At 32.0% G+C, this 22,834-nt stretch overlaps 2 protein-coding genes across 6 annotated transcripts; one reads left to right on the plus strand and one right to left on the minus strand.

Annotated features, from left to right (window-relative positions):
* Positions 1-488: 488 nt before the first annotated feature.
* LOC132696323 (alaserpin-like) lies at positions 489-10,274 on the minus strand. 5 transcript variants are annotated; one of them, XM_060661080.1, is made up of 6 exons: positions 10,145-10,272; positions 9,974-10,084; positions 8,952-9,399; positions 6,971-7,305; positions 6,778-6,916; positions 489-654 (listed from the first exon to the last, which is right to left on the minus strand). In XM_060661080.1, the coding sequence occupies exons 1-6, from the start codon at positions 10,145-10,147 to the stop codon at positions 527-529; spliced, it is 1,164 nt and encodes a 387-aa protein (XP_060517063.1). In that variant the 5' UTR covers positions 10,148-10,272; the 3' UTR covers positions 489-526. The 5 variants fall into 5 exon arrangements, with proteins under 5 accessions (XP_060517063.1, XP_060517065.1, XP_060517060.1 ...); XM_060661082.1 differs by lacking the exon at positions 489-654 and adding an exon at positions 740-1,151 and having other exon boundaries at positions 10,145-10,274; XM_060661077.1 differs by lacking the exon at positions 489-654 and adding an exon at positions 1,433-1,750 and having other exon boundaries at positions 10,145-10,273.
* A 2,879-nt stretch (positions 10,275-13,153) lies between these two features.
* On the plus strand, positions 13,154-22,733 carry LOC132696322 (sodium- and chloride-dependent glycine transporter 1). The gene is made up of 12 exons (XM_060661076.1): positions 13,154-13,335; positions 13,384-13,515; positions 17,212-17,366; positions 17,438-17,529; positions 17,585-17,852; positions 19,973-20,076; positions 20,345-20,582; positions 20,885-21,013; positions 21,140-21,340; positions 21,902-22,072; positions 22,369-22,465; positions 22,558-22,733. Exons 1-12 carry the CDS (start codon positions 13,167-13,169, stop codon positions 22,620-22,622), a joined length of 1,821 nt encoding a protein of 606 aa, XP_060517059.1. The 5' UTR covers positions 13,154-13,166; the 3' UTR covers positions 22,623-22,733.
* The last annotated feature ends 101 nt before the right edge of the window (positions 22,734-22,834 follow it).

Genomic DNA, 22,834 nt, shown 5'->3' on the forward strand with positions numbered 1-22,834 from the left:
TCAATCGGCAGAGTGCTTTTTGTTCCTGTAGGAAATGTCTAACCAAAGTGGCAAAACACGGGCTGTGTGGTTGTGGCTTTGCTTCTCCGCAACAGATGTCGCAGCACTACCTAGCTTGTATTCACACGGCCTTAGAAGTTAATAGGCATTAAATAGACACTGTTCAGTACTATGTCCATGCTTCTGAGAGTTTTTATCAGACTGATAGAATAATATTAAACCAGCAATCAAAATAAAATGAAACCCAATAAAGTTATAAACAGGCCTTGCTAAGCTTTGAACGAATAAAACATTAAATTACTAAACAAACATGATCCATTAAAATGAAGTGCATGAAGTTTAAAAGAAATTCATGTGGGAAATAGTATTTTTTCCAATGCAGTTCTGTAAACGGCACAAAATTACATTATCTCTCTTTTAAAATCTTTGCCTTAGAAATTTGAAACTTCATTCTGGTTTCCAAATTACAAAACAAAAACGCACAAAAGTAACATACAGTACTTTATTGAAGCATTTTCGGAAGACCTTAACTTACGGATAAAATTCTACCCAGAAATAGAATAACCCCGTTTAACTTTATGTTATAAAGGAATGGTCGGTTGATCGTAACATTTGCAACTGGCGGTGGAGGAATCGTAGTTGGTGTTATTCCCACTAAAAAAATAATAGGCTTAAAGTACCAGAAGAAAAGAATAAAAATCAAAATTTCCCTTACAAGTCTAATAAGGTTAACGTTATTAGGTTAACAAATTTCCGCGTAACAGTTTCAAATATGGATTCGAATTCGAAACATATGAGTCGTGAACATGAAGCTGCTTTTTAGATATGATCCAGATTTACTTTTTTGCTCTATCAAATTTATGTTTAAAATTTTGCACACAAGAATGTTTATTTCTTTCGTATATTTAATTCCATATTCATTTTTATTTAATTTTTGATTTAATTTGAGTTTAGTTATTTATTACAAAACTATTTTGTAAAGAATCGTTTTAATTTTGAAGCAATAACATTTTTCATAATCACACTTTTATTTTAAAGATAACTTCTGCCCAAAAACAAAATGACCCCGTTGGAACTTATGTGGTAGAGAAAGGGATGGTCCACAGTAAAATCACGTGATGCTTCTATAGTAGTAGCTCTTGTATGCAGGACTGAAAAATGTCAATGGCAAAAATTCAGTTGGTTTATCATATTTAGAAAGTGCAACGCTTCTATGCAATACCCAGGTATTTGTTATCATTGAAATCAGATTCCACGTTTACTCAAAAGCCGGAAGGAAATGAAAATGTTTCTGATGAAACGTTACTAATTCAATACTTCATGAATGATTAAATGAAAGACATCTGCTTAAGTTATTCAATTTTAAAAGCGATGACTCACTCAGCATACTCAATTTCAAATTGAAGGACTCTATAAATAATAATGACATTAATAAAGTTTTCAATTTATTCCATGAAGTCTATCTAGAAACAAAATTACCTTATTACTTTATACATTCAGAATGGTATAGAATAAGGATAAAACGACCGTTCCTGGGGAAAAACAAATAATAACTACGTGAATTGTAAAATTAATAACGAGTGAGATAATGAATATAACCATATTATAGGCAAGCATTAAACTTTTTCATTTCGACCAGAAAATAACACAACATCGTTGTATTTAATTATATACAGGAATGGATGGTCACATTTAAACATTATTGGTGGAGGCTGTACTGGCTCCACCGCTGTAATCCGTGCTCCTATAACTGAAAAATACCAAAAATAATTTATTCAATGTCCAAAGTGTTTGTTATGATTTGTTATGTTTGTTAATCTGTATAATGATAATGGTTTCAGAAGCCAGAAAGAGATCTCAAAATTAAAAGATGAATGTTACCCATAACTTAGCTCATTTATGTATATGTTACTATTTGTATATATCGATAAATGATTTTCGTAAGATATTCAGAAAAGTCTTTTTTCGTTAAATATACTCGGAGCTAATTAAACTTCAAAATACGTCCCAGAAATAAAATTAGTCGATTATATTTGATCACTTAGAGAAAAGGATGATCGATGTTAACTTCCAAGATGAATGGAGAACGAAGTATCGAACCAGATTTCTCAGTTATTAAAACTGAAAATACGAATAAACGTTATTTCTATGTAAATGTCAAGAAAGTAATTCTTTTTGTTCGTCTTAGGCCATTTGAAATTATTATTTTATTTTTCAATGAATCGGTATGATCCGACTTATTATAAATAAGTAGGTAACGTAACTTTATCGCTATGTGACCTTGGCAATTCCAGTGCATACATAATTGGTAAATGTTGTTATTATTTTATATACCTGCCAGATCTCCATTTTTTACAAACAGTATAATATAAAACAGTCCCGAGAGAGACAACCTCACAGCAACTCTATTTTAATGAAAAGGAGTATAATATCAAGTTTTAAAATTGAATACTGCTTTTTAAGGACCGTTGATGTAATTAACCAATACTTATGCTGCTTGTGTGAAATACCCGAAAGGAATGTAGATCGTGTGCCAAATAAAACGATCCAGTATATGATCTGGAAACTCATAGGAGATACGAAAAACAGTTTCGTACAAAAGTTTCTTGGACTCTCCTGAAGATTTAAAATACTGTAATTTTGTCGAAACAGGGTGTTCCAAAAGTGTCGCCTCCCACATCAACTTTGTTATTTTAAATGGAGCACCCTGTATATTTCGACATTTTTTTGAGTCCTTTGTTAAAATAAAGGACACTTTCGTAAGAAATTCCTATTCGAATTTTGCATAGTTTAGGCAGAAATTGAGGTTATGTGTTTTGTTTTTCATATTTTAATTGCCCCGTATAAAGTTGTGTTGTGACGCTATTGATCCAGGTATTGCAACGAAAATTTAAGCACAGAGTAAGGAGATGATGCACTACTCAATCAGTTTGACAGATGCGCCTCAGCTTATACAGGGTGTCCCAAATAGGTGGTGCCGTTTTGGCGAGTTAAATTAACAAAATATCAATCTAGGACAAAACACAAAGTAAGTTATATTCAAATTTTAATTACTTTTTGAGATATTGGGGCACCCTGTATAAGCTGAGGCGCATCTGTCAAACTGATCATCTTCATCATCTCCTTAGTCTGTGGTTAAATTTTAGTTGCAATACCTAGATCAGTAGCGTCACAACATAATTTTATACGAGGCAATCAAAATATGAAGAAAAAAAACCTAACCTCAATTTCTGCCTAAACTATACAAAATTCGAATAGGAATTTCCAAAGAAAGTGTCCTTTATTTTAACCAAGGATTCAAAAAATGATGAAATATACAGGGTGATTCATTTAAAATATCAAAGATGATCTCGTGGGGAACACTTTTGGGACACTCTGTATCAACAAAATTATAATATTTTAAATCGTCAGGAGAGTCCAAGAAACTTTTGTACGAATAAGATCGTATAGTTAATATAGATCGTATAGTTAATCGTTTTATTTGGCACACGGTGTACAAAACGAATAATTAAGCTCTTTAGTTTTAAAAGCGATAACTAACTCAACACACTCAATTTCAAGTTGAAGGACTCTTAAATAACAATAACATTAATAATCATTTGAATTTATTTCATGAAGGCTGGAATGGTGTAGAATACGGAAGAAAACAAATGTATCTTTGCAATAATAACTAACAAACAAGATAATCTACGTGAAGAATTTATAGTCAATAGCGACTAAAATAGTGAATAAGAGCATATTGCTTTCATTGCAATTTTTAGACTTTTTCATTTCGACCAGAAAATAACACAATATCGTTGTATTTAATTATATACAGGAAGGGATGGTCACATTTAAACATTATGGGTGCCGGTGGCGGCGATGAAAACGTTCGTCCAATAACTGAAAAATACCAAAAATACTTTATTGAATGTCCAAAAAGCTTGTAATTGGTTCTACTGTGTAGATATACGTTTTAAATTGCGGTAATAAACATATCTTAGTCTATATAAGTAATCATACTAGTTTCAGAAGTCACAAACGGCTTTCAGAATTAAGAGATATTGATTTTACCCTTATCTGAGCTCAGTTATGTATATGTATTGACAAGTGAATTTCGTCAAAGATTTAGAAAAGTCTTGAATTACATGGAACATCAATTTGGTTATATATTTTTACATTGGCCTCATTGAAACTGAGCGCGTTTTGAATTTTTAGTCAAACTAGAATATCAGAACTAATTGGCTCATTCTTTAATACATTAAGGTCATTGAAAATTCTGATCTCGTTCTGAACTAATATTCAACACTTATACTTAAATACACACACACTGGAAGTTAATTAAGTTTAAAAATACGACCCACAAATAAAACTAATCTGTTATATTTGACGACGTAGAGAAAAGGATGGTCGACAATAACTTCCAAGATGGATGGACGAGGAAGTATCGAACCAGATATCATTAGAACTGAAAAATAAAAAATACGAATAAACGTAATTTCTATTGAATACTTTGTCAAAAAAGTAATTCTTTATGCTCGCCTTAGGCCATTTAAAATTGTTATTTGATTTTCGAGTGACGGTATGGTCCGATTTATTAGAAACAAACAGGTAATGTGACCTTATTGCTGTCTGATCTCGTTAATTCGTTCTGCTTCAGTGTTTTAATTACTGTACCTGAATAATTGTTGTGTTGAATAATGTTGTTTATTATTATTATATACCAGCCAGAGAGACCTGACAGAGCCAAATAATTACCTTCCAGCAGGAAATGATCACAGAGCAACAACTCTAATAAAATAGAATATATACGCTGCTTATAACTATTAATTGAATAGTGATGAATAAGGACCTTTGATTTAATTAACCAAAACTTATACCTGAAACGAATGTGTATTTTTTGAGTTTCAAAGGCTATAACTCACTCAATATACCCAATTGAAGGCTGTTTAGAAACTAGAAAATAACACAACATGGTTGTATTTAATTATAAAGAGGAAGGGGTGGTCACAATTAAACGTTATTGATGGCGGTGGTGGCGAAAGCCATGGTGCTATAGCTGAAAAATATCAAAAATAATTTATTCAATGCTTTCGATTATACTAGTCTCAGGAGGAACAAACAGCTTTCAAATGTTTACCCTTATCTTAGCTCACGTATTGATAAGTGATTTTCCTAAGAGGTTCAAAAAAGTCTTGAATTAAGCGGAACACCAATTTTTGGATATGTTTTATCATTAGCCTCATTAAAAATCTCGAACAACTTTTGGATTTTTAATAAACCTTTTTCATCAAACTATAATATCGGATTTAACTGACTTTAATACATGCATCAACTTCTGAACTTATATAAAGTATTATAAAGTACGTCCCAGAAATAAAATTAGTCGATTATATCTGATGAAGTAGAGAAAGGGATGGTCGACAGTAACTTCCGAAATGAATGGAGAAGGAAGTATCGAATCAGGAGTTATTAGAACTGAAAAATAAAAAATGCAAATAAACGTGATTTCCATATGTACGTTGGCAAAAAAGTTTTTTTCTGCTCGTGTTAGCAATTTAGAATTATGATTTTATTTTCCAATGACTGGACCAAGCGCCCTCGTATGATCTGATGAATATTTTATTAGAAAAAAGTAGGTAATGTGACCTCATCGCTACCCGTCCTCGTTATTTTGTTCTGTTCTATTTTTTAATGCAAGTACGTATGCAACTGTTGAATACTGTTGCGCACTAAAATCCGTTATTATTAATATTATTATAAGCCTGTCAGATCTATATTTATTATAAACTGCAGAAAACAAAAGAGACCCCAGAGGGATCCAAATAAACATCTTCGCGCAGGAAATGATAACGTCACAATAACTATTCTAATAAAACGGAGTATACATCAAATTTTGAAAAACCTGTCACTAATGTAAACGATTATTTTTAATATATAAGAAATAGCCTAAGGTTAAAGAGAAATATTTTTTTAATCCTAATGATAACTACCAAGTAGTTTCAATACAGGTTGTTTGAAAATTGATGTAAGTCACTATGGGCATATTACCTGTGCCCATAGTAGAAAGGCAACTTAGGGGTAAACCGCGCAAAGAATTAAGTCATTAAAATACTTTCGGTATACACTTTTCCCTCTGCGGTGTAACACTCGAAAGGAAATCAATAGTTCATATTCTGCAAAGATGGAATTCATTTCATACAAACCTATGAGTATCAGCTTCGGAAACTTTCGTTTATTTTTTATATGCAATAAAACTTAAATGACACTCTTAGCCCCAAGTAAGTTAGTAAGTTGCGATTTTTGATTGTGATTAAAATTGGAAACCTAAAGGTTTGTTGCTCTCTTAATAATTGCGTTCCAAGTCATACCAGAAGAATCAAAATCCCAACAAGACTACCAATATTATTTGTTTTCTTTAATATATTTGACATCCTTAACTAAATACAATTTCTTGGAATACTTGCATCTGCATTACGATAATAATCATTTATTAAACGAAGCTTTAGTTTGATGCTCAATTGTAAAACTTGATCTATTTTGTATAAGTATCAAACCATGTTTCGTCGATGTGTTTTAATGATTTTTTGCATTTTACATTTACATTTCTTGAATTTGTTTATCTGCAAAATATATTTTCCAGCTATCTGATTCATCTGCCGTTATTCCGAAATGTATATACTGATGTCGAGTTTTAGAAAAGAACAAAGTCAATCAGAATCAATCAAATTTCTCAAACATTCTCTGTATTGTCTATTTGTATCTTTGACCTTAGACCACGGTCACAAAAATTCAAACCTGCTGTTGCCGCAGCCGCCTCGACGCCGCTTTCCGAAACATTAACGAATGCCTTCTGAATAACCGTATCGATATAGAGAGGTTCCTGAGATAATTCCGAAAAATTGGCCTGTTTGGTGAATGCAATTTTGAGTCCCAACTAGGAAGAGAAAGTTTTTGTAATATCCCGTTTTGTTGCGATTGAGTTACTCACATTTTGCAAAATTGGCTTAAGTGCAAATGAACTGCTCGTCGTGAATTTAGGCAACGTTACGGCCACTCTTTCAGTTTGCAGCGGTCGAGGTTTGAGCAGATCTTCCACGTTCTGTTCTACCGCAGTCAATCCGTTCCGTTCGTGAGGCAAGATCACCGTCAAGCTAACGTTACCTCCACGGAATTTTAATTCCAAAAATTGGGCCTTGTGTTCTCGATCGTCGTAATACCCGAAGCGCTCCACCAAATGCATCAATTCAACGTCAGTAGAATTGTTGCCGGAATAAAATTTGCCTTTACGGGTCAGCCTTTTTTCAAAAGGAAAAGTCCAAGTTCCTGAAATAGATATGTTTTTGAAATCTCTAAACGTGCCTAATTTTACTGTCCGCTATAGATGATTAAGTGAGGTAAAGACTCTTTAGTTAACTCCACTCTTAAAACATTTGGCTCATGTGGATTCATGTCGCCTAACAATCTGCCCAATTTTTATAGTACTAATGATAATTTAACGAAATTTGACAACATCTACACTTGCAGAAATTGTATATCTTAACCTAGAACAGAAACGTACAACGCTTTATATATACTACTTTATAAATAATCAATAGTGAAAAATGTTAAGAGTAAGGTTCGTAACTGCTTTGAAAATGCTGAAGGTGGATAGTTAATGCTAACTAGACTAACTAAGATCGAAGTTCCAATTGTTATTGACCGGTCGTTTTGGACTAATACACTAACCAAGCATTAAGTTAGTTTAATAATATATATAGTATATGCAAAAAGTGCGGTAATAGTATATTATAAAACATGTGCGGTAAACAAGAAACTCGCGTGGTAAAGTGGGGCTTTCCGCATGGTACATCCGTGTATAATTAGGTTTTTTACAGAAGAGAGTAGAAAAATTAATAAAAAGAACTATTATTTACCTAGTGTTTGGTTTATTACCTAGGGGGCGCTGTTAGATTTCAACGGAATCGCCAAAAAATTAAAAAACTTGTGTGTAAATACACTCCGGATAAAATATTTTGCGAAATTACATAACCAGAAATAGATTATTCATATCAATCCAATATGTCATATTCACAGTAATTTAAATTAAATACATTGTAAAATTAAATTTGTAATTAAAAAAAAGCATTGAAATTTTCATAGGGCTTTGTAAATTATAGTTACGTGATTGTAACATGTCAATGTAAACAAAATTGTAATTTTACATCAAGCATCGACTATAGAGAAAGGTTTTTGCTTTATTTAATTTTTTTTTATCGAAGCACAAAATGATGGATGAAGGATCAGGCCCAAAAACAACGAAAACTTGCATGAATTCAACTATTTATTCCAGAAAAACAATAAAATTTCCAAAACTTACCTAACAACGTACTTTCTATAAGAACACAAATGTATTGATTAGTCTTTCACAAGACCAATCAATATTCTATATTTAAAAACAAACTTTATAAATTAGGTTCCGCAGTTTTCTAAACTGTTATTTTATTATTTGAGTATAGGTATCTATTTATTCATTTAAGCAGCTTGAAGCATGTGAGTGTCGCATGAGAGGTTTACAATTTGACCCACTAACCCCAATTTGTCTTCAAACTATTTCATAGATTATAACTACAAATTTAACTGTATTGTGTCATGTTTTTTCGTTAGTGTTTATTATTTTAGTTAGTGCTAAAATTTTGCATAACTTTGAAATATATTTGACGCATTTAAATGGTCGTTGGAGTCCATAAGCATTAATTCATTTAGTTAGTTAATAGATTAGATGTTATTAGATACATATAGTTTTTATGCATAGTACATAAATACGTTGAAAATGCATTCGTAAGTGCCAATTACTTTTATAAACTTTTAAAACATTTACTAGTCATTTGAGTAGTTCGAAAATCATTCAAGATGTCCTACCAAACTGGGAATACTCAGTAATGTGCCGGTTTTAAACTACGTGAATTTGTGAAAACAACATTAATACTTACCGCTAAAATAGAGCGTATTTACCAGAACTAATCTGGTAAACTCGTTGAGTAGCTTGGGATCAATCAAATTTTGTATCTTATTCTTGGTCTGCTGTTCTACCCAATCGTTGATTATTTTTGCCGCCTTTTCAGCATTTGCGAAGTCGACATTTTGTGCGCCCGCGTGATAAATCGACTTAGCGATGTTCTCAAAATTTTTGTTAATGCTTAAATTCTTCCCGAGGTACAATTTATTAGCGGTCGTTAATGTGAGATTGTCCGAATTGTGCTGAAGGGAGGGCAGGAATTCTTTCAAAGCTTCCTGCGTTTTATTTTGCGTTGACGGTAAATTTAAACTTGAAGTGAATTCGTTGAATGTTCGTCCTACTGCCCCGGCCTGAGTCAATCCCAAGATCACCTCTATTGAGAAGGGGCTGATAATGAAGTTCTTGTTCTCCTTGAGAACTTCCTAAGAAATAGAGGCATTTCTTTCGAATTAAATAAAAACGCTGTTTCACAGTGAATGAGTCTGAAGTATGTAAGCTCAAAAATAGAGTAATGTGGTCCTGTACTGTGGTAATATAAATTGGAAATTATATCAGCTGCCATTTATCTACGTCAGTAGTCAAGTTAAAAAGAATTATGTTTCGATGTTCCAATAATTATTATAAAATTATTTTGAGTTTAGTAATTTTTTGCATTAAGCATACGCCCAATATTTTAAAAAAACAGGATATCGGAGTAATGGTGATAAAGGTAGTTACAAAGTTTGTCAGAAACAAAAAAAATTTTCGGTGGATTTCGAACAACGTTTTTCTCTTCGGCATTTAATGAAAAAGGCAACAGATGTTAATTACGAAATATTATTTTTTAATTTTCTATATATTTTAAAACCCTGAAGTAGTTTGATAGTATATTTTTTCTAAATAGAACATTACTACACTGGTTTATTGTAACAATTCTGATATTTGTATGTTTCTTAAATTATTATTGTTACTAATATTTCTACATTAAAACTTTAATACTCTGATTGTTTTGCGTACCTTATATAGTCGAGCCGAAAACTTAATATTTCCTTGTTTAAATTCCTCAAGAGCATTTTGACATGTTACGCCTGCTACGATTGTCCAGAAAACTAGCCCAATATTCTTCATCTGGATAAAAACAAGGTAAATTTTTAATAAAAAATATATGTTGTGAGCTGAAGTGCTTACCATTGTTTAGTCGTCGACAATGTAAAGACTAGGAAATGCATGGAACTATATATAAGCACACTCGTTGTGGTTTTTATTACTAAACGTTGATATATATTATCTGTTAAAAGTATTTTTTTTATAATATCGCCGCAACTTCGCAGAGCCGATAGGTTTTTACCAAGTTTATGCCTATTAGTGAGGTAGATTGGTTATAAATAAACCTACATGAATTCGAGGAATAACAATGTTAGCTTTTTGTTAGAAACGATATCAAATAAATATAGAAACCCTTACCTGGAATATAGTGCCCAACTAGGCACGTGTTTTTCACCCTACAATGTCGAAATTAAATCCAGTCTACACTATTTTTTATCGTGCTGGACAATGTCGAGAAAACTAATTATAGAGGAATGGAAATGGAGTAGAAAAATATACTGACTCCAAAATTGTAGTTCTTGGTGGTTTTCAAGAAGAGCCTTTGTGTAAATTTTCTTATGCATTTGAATTTTACTCTTAATTAGATTTCTTTTTTTTAATTTAAAATTAATTTAGTATATCTAGTTTTTTAATGCGAGAGAGTAATAATAAAATATATATTTGCAATGACGGGGATCATTAAACAAGTTATATTGTAAAGTTCAGATAAATTGCAATTAGAGTTTCCGTATTTCAGTTTTTAAGACCTACACACGTCCAATTGATTTTAAATTAGTCACACTAATTCGCGTGCAACAGAATGAGTTTACGACTGAAATTAATATAATATACAATAGTAATTATATAATTATATATAGATATCTGCGATAAAAATCATTCCAAGATCAAGTAAAATAAAATTCATATAGAAGTAAAAATAATATGAAAATAGAAAATAATTTAACGGGTTTCGTGCAGATAATTCATATTTTCCCTTCGAAACTCCTGGTTTACGCTTGTTCGTCACAAAAGTTGATTTCCTTCAAAGTTTTCCCTAATTTGTTCTTACGCACGGGTGGAATGAAATAATCCGTTTTCATTTTAAACAATATTTTGTCCAAGATCAGTAAAACGAGTATATTATTCTTTTTATGGAAGTCTTTTAATCCTCATTTATTACAGTTCAGTAGTTTTTTTAGAAACTTGAAGAATCCAAAATGTAATAATATACAGGATGTTCCATTTAAATAAACAGAAGTTTTATTTTCCCAAGCAACACTGAGTGCCCTGCACAATGCAAAAATATAATAAAACAAAACTTTGTTTCAAACCAGATGACTTTTGTATTTAAGGTTTCTTTCATGCACCCTGTATATTCTGTGATAAGGGTTGTGTTGTATTGGTCACCCCGTACTGCAAAGACCTCGAACTTTTGCATTTCAATAATTATTTAATACTCTCCCGTATAAATTAATGTGTGCCCCCCAGCAAAATATAATTTTTTATAACTTAATTTTGAAACTTTTTTTTTGTCTTTAATTAATATTTTTAGTTATAAAAGTTACCTAAACTAAATTTTATATGTTGATTCGCTCTAAGTAACAACAAAATGTATAGTTAGTCTTCTTCTTCTTCTTCAATAAAGTTCATTACAGTAGCATCCTCTGCATCCACGTTTCTGTTTCGAATAGTAAAATTGGCTACCATTGAACGTTTTCATGGGTTTGTCGGCTAGTAACTATTAGTTCGATTTTACTCATGTGCATAGTATGTTATTTTCCCAGCTCGGTTGATGGTATTTGCTAAAATTTGCAAATCTTCAATGTTCATTGTAAGAATTGTTATATCATCCCCATATCACAGATTGGGCTTGACCTATTTTAATAAACTTGGAGTCTATAGAATGGTCTTTTCCTTGGTCATCAATCATGCTATGAATGAGTTTGGTGATTGCGATTGATTACCTTGCCAACAGGTGACATAATCGCAAAAATTAATAATTTTCTGAATAAAGAAAATATCCAACGATGTGACTTTTTATGTCATTAGATTGCCAAATAAGGATGCTACAACCAAGTAAAAACCACATCTCAATATCTCTATTCCGACTTAAAATGATTTAAAAAATTTATGTTTAAAAAAAAACTGGATTTTGGGAAAAATTTTCGCTTCACGGGTTGTTATAAAATTATTTATCTTTTATTGTTTTCACAATTACTAGGTTTTAATATCCTTGCAGGTTTTTGATAAATTAAATGTTGTTACTTAGTTTTTCAGCTTTTCAGGTTCAGTTGACTTACCAAAACTAATCAATTGTTGAAAACTAACCATTTTAATCTTCGAACAGCCCCCACCACTTGCAGAAATTTCAAGCCTGGCTAAGGGACTGAATAACTGACCTTTAGATTTTTCATTTTTTCTCAAAAATGTTTTACAGACTTTTGAATTATTTATACTTTCAAATGTATTATTTCAAAAGTAAAAAGATAATAACGAAGCAGATTATATTTCGTTGGGCCCAAAACTTCGGTAACAAAAGATATCCGTACGAAATAGTAGTTCATAGGGGAACGGAAAGTAAATAACCCTTCACAAATTGCATTGCAAATTCTTGTAACCCTGATAATTGCTTTAACCTTCAATTTGAAGTACAATACACGCTGATAAACCTTGCCCGCATAACAACAAAAACACTTATATTTTTCTTCTTCGAGGAATTAAATTAAATCACATTATTTAATTGAAATCTTTCTCAAAACAAATATTACTTTGTCCCTCTAATAAACAATAAAGTAATACAATTATTTATTTATCTTCTACTTATGTTGTTAGGACCCACCGAAATAGTAACAGGGTGCCGATTCTCGCACTCTATCTAACTTTCAATCTTGCACGCAACCGAATAAAATGAAGATTTCTTAACAACTTCACAATGCTACTAACATGAAGCGATCAAAAATGAAAGTGGGGATCATATTTCGGCATCATTTGTAAACATAGTGACTTGGGATATTTTCTTGGAAAGTTTGAGAATCGATGCCCTACAAATTCCTTTAAGAGACGGAATGGCTCCTCATGTTGTTATCCGGCGATCCACTATGATAGTGAAAGTGTACCGTGCGTTATGAAAGAATCTGAAGAGATCAATGGGATTAAAAATGAATCTCAAAAGCAAAACGCTGATCGTGAACAATGGGCCAATAAAACCGAGTATATATTGTCAGCACTGGGTTACTGTATCGGAATCGGGAACGTTTGGAGGTTTCCATATCTGTGTTATAGGAGTGGAGGAGGTAGTTACTACGCGATTTTCATATTTCCCTTTGAATTAGTGTTTTCAGGGGCATTTTTGGTTCCCTACCTTATAATGTTATTTTTCTGCGGAGTGCCATTATTTTTCATGGAGAGCAGCTTGGGACAGTTTTCAAACACTGGATGTATAACCATATTTAGGATATCGCCTCTTTTCAAAGGTTAGTTTTTATTTGACTGCTTGAAGTATAGGCTAAAAATCAAATTCCTTTTGGTGCACTTCAAAATTTTCAAATTGCTAGTTTCGGTTAGTTTTGGTTAGTCTTGCATTGTTTGTTCTCACTGGTGATTAATTAGTGATCTAGTGATGACATTTTTTGTTTTATGTTATGTTATGTTATTAATGTTTTTAAACATATTTCATCATATTTTTTATATAATATAATTTGTCACTCAGAGAGAATCAACAATATATCAGTTAAATGTCAGTACCGTGTCATGTCAATGTCAATTTTTCGGTCGCAATAAATGATTTAAACTAATTACCTCATAAATTTTTATTTCTACGATCAAACTAAAAAAAATGACAATTTTTTGGTTAGTGTTTTAAATTAACATTGAATTCCGGTTCAAGAACTTTTGTCTTGAAAATTTAACGAATTTTTGAATTTGAATTGAAATTTGGAATTGAATGACTGGAGCGCCATCTACCTTGAGATTTATGAAATGTCTAGTGAATCATGTTGAAATTACGTCATCTGAGTACTGTTTACAAACTTGGAGTGCAAAAGGTTTAGATGATTTTAGAACTTAAATTCATCTTATGTCAGTACCGTGGATAAATGAGTCAGTACCCTGGAAAGGAAAATTTGAAATTTGTCTCTCGTTTTTGACATTTTGAAGTTGCAGTAAAATCCTTTGAGGCTTTTATTTTTGCAGTAAAATAGGCGAATAATATGCATAAAAAGATTAGAAAAGTCTAGTTTTAGAATCTTAGAAATTTGAAGCGAAACAGTTAGAACGGAGTCACTCATCTATATATAATTAATGAATTGATGCTTATTAAGTAATAAGCTTATAAAATTATGTTGAAAAGAGACCCAAAAAGGTTTAAGCATTAAAAATTAAAACTACAAAAACCATATTCTATTCGCACATGAATAAGGTTCCCTTGGTTAAAAGTGTTGTCGATAATATTGGTAATAATAGGATGGTGATAAGAAAATAAAATAGTTCAATTAAACAACGTTTTACATTTTACATTCACAAATGCGACGAAATTAAAATAATGAGGTATACATTTCATTATCGCAACGGAGTTTTGGTTAATTTCAATTTGGTTTTTTTCACTTACTGCAAATTGATTTAAACTCTTGTTTTATTAATTCAAAGTTATGGTATCTGATCTGAACTTGAATTGCTTGAAGCTATACTGAAAGTTATGTTATTCATCGTATGTCACTTTAAGTATGTATAAAATTGAATCAATCAATAAAATTAGTAATAAAATAAATTAAAAAAAAGCAAAAATATGATAAGTAGCAGACACTAATCAAATCATTAGCCTGCAATGGCAAATCTATAAGTTCTATTCAAGAGTTGTATGCTTAAAGTATTCATTACTGTTACAAAAGGCATTCCGAATAAAATAACTTTCCTTTTTATTTTTAAATTAAATGTACAGTAGATTTTCAAAAGTAACCAGAAAAAACTTTATATAATTTTACATCGATTGTATTAACCCGTGGGAATGTCAGTCTAAAGTAAGGAACGGCAATCAAGTCGGTTTGTCTGGTATTATAGTCATGATTGTCTGTCATTGCTTTGTAGAAATCTATATTTTCATATATGCAAAAGCCCGAATGGTATACGTAGACAGATGGCGGCAGTGGTCAGTAAATGTGCGTGCAAACGGTGTGACGTCGTCGATCGCACATAGGCGATTAATAATTGAGTAATTTTAACATGTGCGTTGAGTTCTTAATGCAGAGCGTACATGTAAAGCCAGACATCGCCAATTTATAAATAAAATGTCAACTGAACAGATTTAGAGTACGCTTTTAACATTTTATCGATTGGATTCGATATTCAAGGTGTGTCCGTACATATATGTTTAGACATACGTTTTTTCAATTTTCTTGGTCTTTATTTTTTGGCAAAATTACAATAAAGTCAGTGGCTTCTCGGGACTTCACAATTTGAATCTAGTTAAACAAAATTAGCGTTCGCAAAACGTAAACGGAAACATAAAAATATTTAACATATTTTAAAAAAGACATTTTTGTTAATATCAAAAACCCCGTATCATGGAAACTAATCTTGAGGGTCCTCCTATTTTACGAAATATATGAATCGTTCAAAATCAGACAAGTCCATTTTATAAATATCCTTAGTTTAGAAATTTTAGTTTGCTGGCCGATTTGAGACTTAGAAGCCAAACGCAATTTTTTTCAATATGTTTTCTGTTTATGTCTTCTGTTCTGTTGGACTTGCACCAGAAATTCGGTATTCATGCAGTTTTCAAAAGTCGTTCATAACATTGCTGCTTATTTATATCATCGGTGCTGTAGAATTATAATTTTAATTGTATTGTATTATTTCCTTAAATTGATAATGTAATGTAATATTTTACTGCGATATATATGAAATTTTCGGTAATATTTTAGTCCAAGTGTCAGTCTCCGTGCCAACGAAGATGAATAAATAATGTGTGCCATGAAAAAACAAAGATAATTGACATGAGATGCTAGGTGTAGTGCGCCAAACGAATAACTCGAACTCTGACTCCTACTACCAGCAATTACCAGTAATTGACAGACCTATATAACTTCAGTGACATTTTTTAAAAATTATTATGGATACTAAAAGATTAAAAACAAAATGGCTATTAAATTCTGACCCATCAAATATCGTGAGAAATTTAATCAAGCCGGAGTAAATCAAACAAACACATCTATTCGTCTGATACGTGGGTTGCGAGGATGTTGCTCCATCTTTTTCATGAGATCATTAACCTCTCCCACTATGAACACCGAAAAGTTTTATTGGCAATTGAGACTTGACAGTGCGAAATCCTGTTCGCTTCGCAACTTCTATCCTTAACTTTAGATAGTCCATTATCTGAGCTCAAATAGGATTGTCTTGTTGCCGGATGTAGGATTTTTTAGACAAAGTTTCAACATTAGAGATAATTTTGATTATATTTATACAATCTAAAAACTGTTTTATTCCCCAGAGGAACAAATTCTTCATAATTGTTGGTTCCTTTTTAAATAAGGTTAACAGTTTCTTCAAGAAAAATATGGATTTATTTCTTTAATAAATTTAATCTCCAGTTTAGTCTAAGCAAAACTTCTGGAATCGACTCAGCAAAAACCGACGCAAAAATAATTACGGTAGCCTGTGGAAGTTTCTTTGAAAAAAAAAAAAGAAAGGTTTTGTCCCCTGTAAATACTTTGTGTTGGGCGACAAAGCAAGTGCTTTTACATTTACAATAAAAATAAAAGTCAGCCGAAGCAAAGACTTCTGTTTTTTATCTACTTTTGAAGTAACATTTCTATGTATTTTAGTTTTTTCTTTGAAGTTCTTTATTGTTTAAACGGCCAAAACAGCTTATCAATGTTTGATTTTTGTTGTCTACTTTATTTTTAATATTAACAGTATTTTCTCTATTTATAACTAAAGAATATATTTATCATAACAAATATAAGTGATAGCGAAAAAAACCATCTTATAAATAAATACAGCACACAAACCAACCATATTCCAACTGTTAAGTTAAGAACCAAGTCAACTAAAATTTTAAATAAAAAATTTTAAATTATTTATATTGCGTACTTTTTTCATGACTAATTTTTGAACTGTGAAGGTTTTATATCACTAGTTGTTACTCATCACGCATACTTTGTTCTTTACAGGAGCTGGGATTGCAGTGGTGGTGGTAAATCTTGTAGTAACAACTTATTTTGTTACGTTATACTCTTATCCGCTGCTTTTTCTCTTTTACTCCTTCAATTCGACATTGCCTTGGACAGAGTGCAACAATAGGTGGAACACAGAGGCGTGCGTTAAGGTAAGAAAGATGGTTCCTTAATCATAGTTTAAGATTATTGTTTTTTATTAAGGTTATAATACACATTCTAGCTTCATGCCAGAAATGAAGATGAATCTATCGTATCACCAAACAGTAGCGTCGTCATTACAATGCTGAAAACATCCGCAGATGAATTTTTTAAGTACGGTCTCTACCCACATAACTTTTAAATAATTGAAACTGGATATTTTTTTCAGCAACGAGGTACTACACGTGTCCGAATCGATAGACGAATTAGGAAGCGTGGTTTGGCCACTCTTCGGTTGCAATTTACTAGGCTGGATAGCAACATACCTGTGTCTGAGTAGGGGGATAAAAAGTGTGGGCAAAGCGGTGTATTTTTCCGCGACTTTTCCATTTGTAATACTTTTCGTATTGCTCGTCAGAGGAGTAACTTTACCTGGAGCGTGGGACGGAATTTATTTTTATATTTATCCGCAGTGGGACCAATTAACCAATTTTAAGGTAAACGAAAAAACATGTTTTCTTTTATCTGAGAAATGCGAAAAATAAATATTGACGGATTTTCATTCCACTTTGCCAAAAGGACTACTTAGTGAAATTAAATACATCCTCTTTAGTGACGTTCTTAAATACGCATGTATAGCGTGTCTCTTGCTCTTTTGCCATTCTGTTATAAAACGAAAACTACAAATAAAATTTTCGAAAGCTTTGCTGTAATAATGATGGTAATAATAATAATAATGATAATAAAAATAAAACAATGATAGGTCTTCCCGGCAAAAACGTAGCGTTTTGAAAATCTAAGGAACTCACGAAATATAGGCTGTAACTACAAAGGAAACGGATGAAAATTCGGAAAGCGGGAAGCGGAAACAATCAAACTTGACAACAGCGTGTTCCTACCTAACGTCCAGAGTTAGAGCTTTATATTCCAGCAGTATAGTATTGTGAGGTGCGGTTTAATATTTTCGTATAAAAATAAAAAAAGTTTTTTCCATAAATCAACTAAGAACAAATATTTTTTAATATTCCATAGAAAAAATGTATGAAAGTAGGTCGCAAGTATGGAAAATATTCTTATCGATTTATGTACTTTGGCTAGATATATGGGATGTATGATGCATACCTCATCCGTAGTTGTTGGCGGTTTGAGTGCATAAAGCCTGTGGGAAATTTAAAGTATAGAGTTTCCTAGTATTCATAACTTTTGTCTCCTACGGAAATAGATGAATAATTCATGGGCTTTCTCAAAAATTATGTTCCATACTACAAGTAAGTTTTTGTAAATGAGTCTATTTCGTGTCAACTTGCACTTCAGCAAGAAACTAAAAAATAAGACTCTCGAAATCTGTACTCCTACTGACAGAATGGTATATGAATATCAGAGTAAATGGATTGTGACGGGCATCTATTCCTTCAAACTCTTGCAACAAGTCCACAGGTTGATGGAACATCTTTGTGCAATCTCTGAAAACTTCCCCTTCTTCTTCTTGGCTTTTTGGGATGACGCATTCCGAATTTTTCAAGTGTAAATTAATTTCTCAGTTATAAAAAACAGTATTTTCAAAAAACATAATATAAAAATATTTTTGATTGGAGGCTTGAATACCGGAGCTGCAATTTTTGTTCACTCTGCTTTGCCAAATAAACCCGTGACTTAAATACCGTTTACCATATTTGTTGCATAATCGACTATAATAATCAGCCTTTACCAACAGATTATTCACGGTATGTAAAATTTAACACCCGCAACTCGAAATAGTTGCTCATGATCTATTAAACGTTGAAAACTTACGTCAGCCAGTACGTTAATGCGTTTTGCTCGGATTAATCTGCAATCAGCCGATGAAAAGATCTTCGCTCCCACAATTTAACACCAAACTTTGCTTGAATGCTGTATGAGTGATTATGTTTTTAAACAGTTAATTGGATTTTCGCTTATAATTAAAACCATTGTATCGGATGGGAAGGTTACGAGTTCAGGAAAAAAGAATACTAGTGCGTATGAAGAACTCACCAAAAATATTTTTTAATTATTAAAATCGGTTTAGACGTGCTAAAGTCTCGACCAGGTATGACAGCACTTACAATACTTACTAAAATATATTTTCGGTGAATTTTTTATATCCACCTTAGTAATAATTTTGCTAAGGCCGCTTCCGAGATATAGTCGCATCCAGCGCACTATATAATTTGAAGAAAATTGAGCATATTTGCATAGATATATATGTTGTTGTATTTCAGGCTTTTATTTTTCAAATAGTAACAAAACTAGATTTTTGACATACCTATTTAACAAAAAAATAAATTTAATTTATCAGATTATTATTTTGAATGCAGTTTGCTGTTGAGAGAAAAAAAGTCAAACTCCATTAAAATTGCGCCTGTGAGTTGGCATACACTTTACCCTACACAAAATATGCTCTCAAAACAAACTAAACTCCCCCACATCAGAAATTCATCTGAATCAATCCTAAGAAATAGGCAAGGCTTTTGTAAATCTTACAAAGTCTAAAATAATGTGACAGGAACTAACCAGCAACAAACTAAAATTTAAAAAGGTCTCGAATTTAGTTAACTACATTTGCTTATTAGATATTAAAGATATGATATGGTTTCAGATATGGTGTGATGCAGCCGTACAAATATTTTTTTCTCTGGGACCTGGATGGGGTGGAATAGTGAACATGGCAAGTTACAATAACTTTAACAACAACAATAAAGCGTACGTAAAAGCGAACATTTCATTCTCAATTTTATACTTTCGCTATTTGCAAGAGCCAGAATTTTACTCTGTTAAACGTACTACCAACAATAGATTTCCAAAATTGTTTGGCATATTTTTGGCTAGCACCCAAATCGGTAAATTTCAATTTGGCGAAATTTTAGTTACGCTCTGCATTATATGGAATTCTGGACTATTCAATTTATTACACTTTTATATATGTTCATATTGGCATTGACATTGGCATTTAGTAAGATTTCTTATTTAGAGATTCTATCCTGATTGCTCTCTGCAACAGCGGCACCAGCATCTTTGCAGGATTTGTAGTGTTCTCAATAATAGGATTTATGAGCCACCAGACTGGCCTTCCGCTGTCCTCTGTAGCAACCGGGGGTCCCGGTTTGGTATACGTTACCTATCCAGAAGCAATCAGTATGCTGCCATGGCCTAACTTGTGGGCAATCTTGTTTTTCCTAATGTTGTTTTTTCTCGGATTAGATAGTGCCGTAAGTGTCCAAATATTACAGCAGTTTGTGGAGCTTTTAATATATACTAATTAATAGTGGTTATGTGACAAAAGTCATTCTTGTAAAAAATCTCCTCTCTCCTTAATGTAATTTATGTTAACTGTTATCAAGTGTTACCAAGTATGCAATTTTGTTTCCAAATTTATTAAGTGTAAAAAAATTCTTTTCGCAACACGCAGAAATTTATACAACGAATGACTTTTGAAACATCAGTTGACATTTTAACAAATATTTTTCTATTGCGCACTCTTTTAGAAACTGCTTCATAATTTTACTTACAGTTTGTGTCAATAGAAGCAATTGTGACCAGCATCACCGATGCATATCCAAAATTAAGGGTGCACAAAAACAGAATCATTCTGCTGAGTTCTGCGGTATTATGGCTCTTTTCGACAATATATACAACCAATGTAAGAAAAGTGCGTTTAAGTAATTCTTTACGAACATTTTTTTTATTAGAAGACGAACTGATTACACATGTTGTTCACCAATTTCAGATCATCATCATTCATTGCTTAATGCACATTATTTTGCAGAGCGGAATTTACTGGCTAACTATTATGGATTATTACTCGGCATCAATTTCCGTGGTGCTGATTTGCTTCGTAGAAGTCATCATCGTTGGATGGATCTACGGAGTACGGAATTTTGCTAGTGACATCGAATTTATGATAAACGATAAAATCTCTTGGTTTTGGAGAATCTCTTGGAAAATAACTGCACCGCTTATTTTGGGTGTAAGTATGTCAACTTGATTAGTTTTTAAATACGACAACTTTTTCTCACTGTCATTAAGTTATTGATCGAGAACCAGGCTTGTAATAAGTGACCATCATGCCGAGTCCTAAAAGCTTCATCGCTTAGCAAAGATATTTTATTGTACCTGATTCTTATTTGATGCATTTGTGAACTGTCATTCTATCTTCATTTTTTTCAAATGAAATGACCTTTTTGAAAAATTTATCGACATTCATCAAGAGAAAAAATATCTTCCCACCAATTTAGCAGATGAAATTTTTACAATATAAGAGTTCGAATAAATTAAGTGTATATTATAGTAGAAAAAAACTTATTCATAACTTACAACAAAAGTACTAAATATTGTTTTAATCAGTGGTTGGTATAGGGAATTTGTTTTAGAAGATTGAAGAATAGAATGACATAAAGGGGATATGGCCCTCTTGGAAGAAAAAAATCACTTAACTTCACCCGGGTATATTGCTTGCTTCGATATATAAATTTTTATCTATCCAGAAAGGAAACGTACCTATTTTGATTTTGATTACAATCATTTTTAGGTTATGTTTGTAATTCTCCTGCAATACAACACTAGGGCGTCTTATAATGCCAGAGAATTTCCGCAATGGGCCATCGATATCGGGTGGATTTCCTGCCTATCTTCGATCGTATGGATACCGGCTTACATGGGTTATCATTTGCTATACAACGAGAGTGGCGATTTATTTGATGTAAGACATTTACTGTCAAAAATAAAGAAATCCATTCAGATGTAACTCCAGAAACGCTCAATATACAAAGAGTAATGAAAGATTTAATATAAATTATATATACTTTGAGACTGTCAATATTAAAGGAAATAATGCGGTTTTGCTATTAGTTTGAGTTAAATGTGTCGACAAATCCAGGACATAAAAATTAAAAACTGTATAAAATACAACACCTTGTATTTATGTGTTACAAGAACCCGATACTATTAGTAATAAATTTTCTTCTTGCTTTCTTGTAAGTAAAATATAAATTTCAGCGGATAAAGGCGTCAGTCACTCCTCGTCACGACTGGGGCCCTGCTAAAGAGGAGGATAGGATAAGATGGTATTTGAAAGTAAAGCGGAAAAGCATCGGTAAGAAGTTATTTATTATTCCAGCTTCAGTAGATTTCATTTCGTGTCTTACTTATGATCGCAAATGTATATTTTTTCACTTTTTATTTCAGTCAAACATCTGGAGGAACCCGCAGATGCCGTCCATCAAGAATTCGTTCAACTCTGTACTCTATAGTTTCTTTTTTTGCTGGCGGTTTTCTTGTGTTGTGTACTTTAAGCTAAGTAACGTTCGGTTTATAGAGAAATAGTAGTTTATAAAGTTTTATTTAGTTTAGTTTTATTTTAGTTTTACCTGTTATAGTTGTTTACTTTGGATTTATAAAAATTAAAGATATTAAAAAAATAACAAGTCGAAATATATATTTAAAAAATACGTTTGAGAAAAAT

The sequence above is a fragment of the Cylas formicarius genome, unplaced genomic scaffold (genome assembly GCF_029955315.1).
Source record: "Cylas formicarius isolate icCylForm1 unplaced genomic scaffold, icCylForm1.1 PGA_scaffold_1__22_contigs__length_36826433, whole genome shotgun sequence".
Lineage (NCBI taxonomy): Eukaryota > Metazoa > Arthropoda > Insecta > Coleoptera > Brentidae > Cylas > Cylas formicarius.